Source organism: Branchiostoma floridae, chromosome 8 (genome assembly GCF_000003815.2).
Source record: "Branchiostoma floridae strain S238N-H82 chromosome 8, Bfl_VNyyK, whole genome shotgun sequence".
In the NCBI taxonomy this organism is placed as follows: domain Eukaryota; kingdom Metazoa; phylum Chordata; class Leptocardii; order Amphioxiformes; family Branchiostomatidae; genus Branchiostoma; species Branchiostoma floridae.
The window spans coordinates 14,112,165-14,119,657 of NC_049986.1; the positions used below are offsets into that span (position 1 = coordinate 14,112,165).

At 42.0% G+C, this 7,493-nt stretch overlaps 2 protein-coding genes across 3 annotated transcripts in view; both read right to left on the reverse strand.

The window, feature by feature from the left end:
- LOC118421311 (glutathione peroxidase-like) overlaps window positions 1–3,757 on the reverse strand; it is a 7,597-nt gene extending 3,840 nt beyond the window's left edge. Inside the window, exons 1-5 of one of the 2 annotated variants that reach the window (XM_035828545.1) lie at window positions 3,610–3,757; window positions 1,382–1,476; window positions 847–994; window positions 299–447; window positions 144–168 (exon numbers count right to left, since the gene is read on the reverse strand). In XM_035828545.1, coding sequence (XP_035684438.1) covers window positions 144–168; window positions 299–447; window positions 847–994; window positions 1,382–1,476; window positions 3,610–3,702 — 510 coding nt within the window. In that variant the 5' untranslated portion in view covers window positions 3,703–3,757. Of the gene's footprint in view, window positions 1–143; window positions 169–298; window positions 448–846; window positions 995–1,381; window positions 1,477–2,184; window positions 2,288–3,609 lie in introns of those variants that run through there. The other variant, XM_035828547.1, reaches the window with a different exon arrangement.
- A 250-nt stretch (window positions 3,758–4,007) lies between these two features.
- The window catches only part of LOC118421310 (sialidase-1-like), a 4,609-nt gene continuing 1,123 nt past the window's right edge, over window positions 4,008–7,493 (reverse strand). Inside the window, exons 2-6 of the mRNA XM_035828544.1 lie at window positions 7,190–7,379; window positions 6,538–6,797; window positions 5,739–5,930; window positions 4,948–5,167; window positions 4,008–4,477 (exon numbers count right to left, since the gene is read on the reverse strand). Of these exons, the coding sequence (XP_035684437.1) occupies window positions 4,260–4,477; window positions 4,948–5,167; window positions 5,739–5,930; window positions 6,538–6,797; window positions 7,190–7,298 (999 nt within the window). The 5' untranslated portion in view covers window positions 7,299–7,379 and the 3' untranslated portion in view covers window positions 4,008–4,259. The remainder of the gene's footprint in view (window positions 4,478–4,947; window positions 5,168–5,738; window positions 5,931–6,537; window positions 6,798–7,189; window positions 7,380–7,493) is intronic.

The following is a 7,493-nucleotide window of genomic DNA, read 5'->3' on the forward strand; positions in this document are numbered from 1 at the left end:
ATCTGCAGCTATATACATGTTTTGTAAGCCGTAAAATGCCGCTTCAATACAACACATCAGCTTTGCAGGCATGCGGTGTGGCAGCAACTGGCTACTTCACTGAACAACCTGTCACACCAAAGTCATGACATCAGTTTCCTTACCTTGCTAAAGTTCCACTTGATGGCACTGCAGGGGACAAAAACAATTAGAGTATTTAAAAAAACAGACTCAACTCTCCTCTATATGTTAAGAACATAATATGAAAAGAAAAAATGTCTATCAATGGGAAAAAAGATGAAGAGGAGCTGTGACTCACTCGATGAGGGTTCCTCCTTGCTTGCTCTTCAGGTACTTCCACAGCGGGTGTGCATCCTTACCATTGACGTTGATCTTACTGAACATGTCGAACTTGACCCCAAACTTGTCCGTGACCCACTTCTTAATCTCAGGTTCAGGCCACGGCTCCTGTATTGAAGGAAGGAGAGATAACAGAGACATTTCTACATGTACTTATAAATCAATGAGTACTGAATAAAACAACCTTTTCCCATTTGTGATATTCATCAACGACAACAACATTCTATGTATCAAAAACAAGTACAGTAACAGCATTTCAGTATTAGACTGATCTTTAAAAGATACAATAGTGGTATAGTCATATAATGAGCCTTTATGTTTTTGGATCTTTATGCATTTGGGTCTCAAGGACATATAGGTTACGATTTTGGTAAATCAAAGGATTAAAAAAAAAACAGTGGGTCACATAAAATGCTTACTCCAAATACAGGTGGGACTGGTATGCTATGCCATGAGGCAGTTTACTCATAAAACTAAAACAAGAACGCTAGTATACACAAGTCTCACCTGCCCCCCAAACTGGTTACATGGGAACGCTAGTATACACAAGCCCTTGGACTCCGCGTACTTGTCGTGGAGCTCCTGAAGCTGTGTGTAATTCACGTTCGTCCCGCCTCATTTGCATGCCACGTTGACGATGAGACAGACATGGTCTCTGCGTGGAGGGAGAAAAACATCGAGGACTTAAAATCTTCTTTTCACTTTCAAATTCTTTCACTTTGTTGTCACTGTCAAATTCTCTTGCATTTTCTTCTCTGACAGTTTCATAAAATAAATCTATTTCTACAGAAGATCTCAGCAAGGTTATGACAGAAACAGTCAATGACAAGTATCCACCTCTTTCTGTCACAAACTCACGATACAGCTGAAGATTCTATGGCACATGCACAACTTTTCCAAGAATGTCTTTGATGTATGACATCAATGTGCTCTACAAACACACTTACTTAGTGCTGTATTAGATGTGAAATTCTACACATCTTTCCTTGATGTACAGAAGAATATTAGCAGGATGGACAGTAAGATAATGTACATGTATTACCGGTATTTCTCTAGCGAGACTTCATTCCCATCGATGTCCTTGGCAGAGAACTCGTAGATGGACGTGGCGTTCTTCCACTCCTCACCTCCTGTAGCCTGTGTACACACATGGACAGCAGAATTCTCACTATCATTTGTATAATATCATCTAGATGTACAAAATTTTAATCACCACTGAGCCATGCATGACTTAACTACTAGTAAGCATCAGCAATCATCCACTGCAAATTGAAGCCAGTAGATACACTCAGACTCCTCCAGAGGACAGAATATGTGCATTTTGTAATTATGATTATGTAGAAAATGAAGTACATTTTGCGTTAGAATGTTCTGTGTACACAGACATGCATGGGCAAATCTCTATGCATGTTTAACAAAGAAAAAATGTTCACATACGTTATGTCATCTAAAGACTACCATGTAATGAGAGATACTGTAAACACAGGGTAGTGTCTGGAACGTTACCAAGCAGCCTTTCTAACCCTGCAATTTTCAATTAGTCCTCACTCTCTGTGAGTTTAGCTGGTCTCAATCTTGTTGTTTCTGACTCTGGGAAAAGAGATACTGTCCCAGTGCTGATGTTACTATATAACACAGAAATGTCCTCATGGCTTTGCACTGAGCAAACTTGTTGAAATAACTATAAAGGTAAACAAACTGAAGAGCAAGAGAGCAATGCCTGATGACTGACAGAGTTTGATTAGACACCAGGAGGGTCTGGTGCCAGAAGCACAGAAGAAGCTAGATGGGAAAACCTTCCCTTTTAGTATCTGCTTGGAGAAGAAAGAGGACAGGGTCACCCACCTCCCGAGAAGAACCTGCTCCCATGGCCCAACAAACCTCAGTGTAGAAATGCAAAACAAAAACATAGAAACACAAATATCTATCTCACATGCAGACACTGTCTAACTGGTAGAACCTGCTAGTCGCTACTCTGATTGGTCTATCTGAGGATGACATCACAGGTATGCCAACCAATCGGCATGTACCTACCAATAGTCAATTAATTCTTGCACATCAGGTTATAAGTCTCCCTATCAAACAGGTAATATCATGATCAACTTTGTCTCTATATCACTCAACAATACAGTTATAATTTTGTTGAAAAGGTGATAATAATATTGTAAATGAGTTTGCTGCTATCTAATTTCGTGGAGAATTAAGTCTTTGCAGTGGTTTTCAGTTTATGATAAAGCCAGAGTCACATAATGATACTGCACAGTAATGGAAAACCCAGCACTGCAATCTCTCCTGCTGAGGCTGTTGTGATCCCATGCAACTTTGCACTTCTGCGTGAGAGTCTTGGTCTTGGATCGCCACTGAACTACTGTCTTGTTATAGCTGCGTTCCTTCATGGGCCCTTCATAGCCTTGGAAATGTTTTTGAACACATCCTGGCATCAATATACACATTTCCTTTGTATCTCCTGATCCCCCCAAATAGATATCAGGAATGCTGTTTCCTCATTTGATCAGTGAGAACTAGAAATTGAGATGAGACGTGTCGATAATATATTAATAGCAGTCATTAAGAGTGGCAAACGTAGTGAAGATCAGAGGAATTACACATGTATATGGCATTACATGATCTACACATCTAGACAGGTTACTAGGAAACTAAGTACTACACTGTGGTATCTGATGATCACACAACACATGACATACACATGACATCATCATATCATATCGCTGTCTGGCATCCCTGATCTCCAACATGTATGTTGCCCGGCTACTGTGTCCGTGTGTGTTTCACATGAGTCTTAAATGATTATGATTATGACTCATGTGAAATACGCACAGTAGCCGTGGTAACACTGGGAGGACGTATTTTTTAAATTTGTTTGATATGTCCTCCATGGCGCGGAAGACACTAACGGTCCCCTTAACGTGACAAACTTCTCTCAGAGTTGCCACGGCTATTCACAAACATGTAACGCACACAGAGCAGGAAAATACGTTAATTAACACGCAAAAAAATTACAGGTGTGCCTGTGTTCAATATGAACAGAAGTATTAACACACACGACGCCTAACGTTATGTGATACAGGTATGTTGCAAGGGCACGTGGGAGGGGGGTATCTCTAACCAAATTTGGATCGCTATCCTGACCTGCCTCGCCGTTACACAAGGCTTGCTGGTGATCCCTGTGGCAAATTGATCAATTTAGAAGTTGTTCGCATAAACTACGCGCCTTTAAGATCGCTTAACCTGAAAACTGCGCATCCTTACCATGTTGGTAACGCCCCTGGACGCTTGCACAAGCGAACGCTTCAGGAATACAGTAGTGGCCCCTGCAAACAGTCCCAGTAGTGCACCCCCCATCTCGACCTTTGTACATGACCGAAGAAGCTTAAGGCGCACTCTAGCGGAACTAATAAAAATAGCAGGAAGGTATGCGCCGTGCAATAGTGACCTCTAGCGATTTTGTTAGTAATCACAGTATGGTGGGCCTCTTCTCAAATTCTGATTTTCTGTCGTGAGAACGCAGAAGTTAGAATAATCATGTCTCGGGAGAAAAAGGTTAACGTTAACGTTATGAGTCATATAGATGATGCACACAATCACACCTCTTGTAGAATTATAAGCTAGAGAACATCGTTTGGAAATGATTCAATAATAACTGTCTATGAAGTTCATAATAGTCAAGCTTTATTTATAAGATTTATAATTTGGTATAGGTACATGGCAATGTAAAACAACATTGATACAAGTGATGAATAATCAAATTTAAGTATAAACCATCTTACTATGAAATGCTATTGGTCTGACAGAACATGTAACGTTATTTCCACGTTCATTTGCTCTTCCGGTGGTTTAACGTGCCGTTTTTATTTGAATCTTTCTTCTATGTCTGCTGAAGTCCCTACCTTATACTAACGTTATGCATGTAAATGTATTTTTGCGAAGGCAATAGCCGCCGTGGAAGTCCCTGACTTGTGGAATCCCTTTTCATACAGAAGATAGAGAAAGTTTTTGTCTTCCGGGTCCTTCTGCAGCATGGTTACAGCGGAGTACCCAGCCGCCTTGGTCCAGATGGGAAGCTCGCCTGCCCAACTCGTGCCGTTGTCATAACTCCATTTTAACATCATCTTTTGTCCTGTGGAGTCAACAAACATTTCGTGATTCAATACCACGTAACAGTTGAAAACAGCTATAGAGCGGCATGATACTGAGTTTTGTTTGCAACCTTTGCAAAATACATTCGATAACATTTTCAGAAAAAAAACTGGCACAATGCATGATGAACGTTTTCTGACTGTAGATGCGAACCCATTAGATGATAATGAGAACTAGAATTTACATCGATATCGCTGGGTACGAACTATCAACTTTTCATTCATTTGAAGTAAAATTCATATATGCACCCCACGTATCTTTTCATGTGTTTGCTGTTATTCATGGAACTGACCAATTCTTTAAGACTGTTAGATATTAGCAATAGTTCAACTGCCACGTAACGTTCAGTGTATAAATGGCCATGCATTGTATTTGTTACAATTGTCGCGCAATCAACTGCTAGATCTGGGTCTATGCCGTTCAATATAATGGCGCTAACATTTGACCTACGTTTAGACGAACTGTTTGGCCCGGTAAAGTAGAGAACCCCATCACTGTAGAACAGTCCTGCATCTGTTGGCGGTTCTATCAGGGTGTGATCGAATCTGAGGCTGCTGATCGGCAGGGTCTCTCCGCCGTCGTGGCTGGTGAGGAAGGCCTTACAGTGGCAGGTGCAGCGGAGCTGGTTCCGTGTCATTACCAGGAGCGAGCCGTCAGGGAGCTCAACGGGCTGTGGGGAGGGTTTCAAACGTATGAAACGTCTATTACAGAATACAAAGAGAGTCGTATCAACGGAAGGACAGGAGGGAGGGGTTCAAACATTAAACTTTTACCACAGAATACAGAGAGAACCGTTTCAACGGGCTGGGGAAAGAAGAGAGGGTTTCAAACACACCAAACTTTTATCACTATGAGAGAACTGTCTCAACAGACTGGGAACAGGAGGGAGGGTTTCAAATAGATGAGACACCAGGAGAGAACCGTCTGAGAACTCAACGGCCTGAGGGAGATATGTTCAAAAATATGTTTGTCATAAACATTGTCAAGATGAAGGACATATCATAATCAATTTGCACGTAAAACATGCACATCATAAGTGTACATGGTCCACCATATCATGTCAGTATCTTGTAATGAGCAATATCCACTTTTAATTTCCTCTACAAGCTTTATTGCAAGCTTTATTGCTTTATTGTACCATTACGCATACAATATGATGATTCGACCTGTATTGACTTATTGTAAGCCTTCCAGTGGGAAGCACACAAACCTTGCAATAGATGTCATTACGATGTAGTTACCTGGCACTCTCCTGCTTGAAACGTTGTGTGATGACTTTCCCCACACGTATCGTTGCAGGGCCTGTTGTAGACGAACGCGCCTGTCCGCCACGTCATGGCTCCGTCATCACTGAGCAGCAGACTCAGACCCCATTCAGGGGCCCGGCCGTGCGCACACACGATCCACCGGCCCTTGTGCGGCTCGTATCGTTTCTGTGATTCAAAATTGTATTCAAAACTTTGTTTATATATGATACCCCATACATGAAATTGGATACGGCAATAGCTTTTTATCATGCAAATCCCCACCTAAGACTTTATGATTAAGTCCTACTGAAAATTAAAACCCCTGTGTGTTTGTAGCCTGGATACCAGACCCCAACCCAATCTCACTTGGAAAGACGACAGAATTACAAGTTTATCAAATACCTTATAGCTAACACTTGTCATTTATAGTTCTGGATACGCCATGCATATGACGTTTATGCTGTTAGTTATTTTTATGATGCTTTTCTTGTTTTGCTTTTCTATATGTGTACTTAGACAACATCAGACCTGAAGGCTGCTTGGTAGCAAGCCTATTGCATCACAGCTAGTTAGAATTATAACTTACGCTAACGTAACATTTCATAACCGGAGCCCAGCCGGAAAGTTTCCCAGTTTGTGGAAACAAAAATAAAAATGTATACGTAAAATTGTACACAAAGAATGCTCACGAATATTCTCTTTACGTCTTGCGCGTGGTTTGTTATCTTTTACATCATACTTTTCGTTCCCTGACCGGCCGGGCCCAGGTTTGGGAATGTGACAAAGGCCTTACTCGTATTCCGTAGCCCGGACTTGGGTGTGAGACGATCCCAGGCTGTAACTGTGGGGTGATGTTCCGAGGTTGACCCCAGGTGACCCCATCGTTGGTGCTGTTCATCAGCAGCACGGAGGGAACAGCACAGCGGAACTGGCAGTGGATGAACATCACAAACGTCGTGTTCGAATCGTCGTCAACAAACGCCGTGCCAGCGCCCAGCACTCCCTTGTCGTACCCGTCGTCGACTAAAAACGCGGTGGGACTCCACGTCACTCCTGGTCATTATAGACAAAAACAATTTAAGAAGAAAAGGATTTTTGAAAAATCAAGTTCTCTGCCCGATGTAGCCTGATTAAATTTCGCTTATAGCAGCCCTCCCAACATCCGGCCGCGGAAGGGGCCAGTTACAGCCCAGGCAGCAGAGTTTGTGTTACACAGACTACATGCACATCAGGTGATATGTAATGAAGTTAATTTTGACGAGATAAAATTGAATCGTGACGGAGAAAGCCAGACCTCAAACTGTTCAAGCCCAGCGACTCAACATGCCGTTTCTATCATTTGCCCCTTTATTTTGACGATAGAAGAAATAAGGACAGCAAATTTGAAACAAAGGAATACGTATATGACGAACGAATGAATGAATGAATGAAATGAAAATCGTTACCTTTATCCGTAGATCTCCTCAGAGCTAATATTTTCTTTCCGGCGTCCCCCTTGCTATATTTCCTGGCCCCGGCTAACGCTAGGATGGTGCCGTTAGGAGTGTAGGTCATGAAGGGTGTTCTGTACCCGGCTATCTCCCCCTCCACACCGCTGGTCCAGATGTTCACGTCAGATACAATCTTTGGGTTTACCTGCAACACAGAGAATTCCCTATGCGTTCTTTTGAAAATAAAAATCCTATAGCAGCGACGATAGAATATCGAAGAAAGAGGAGGGAAAAAGAAAAGAGTAAGAAAAAAAGAGAA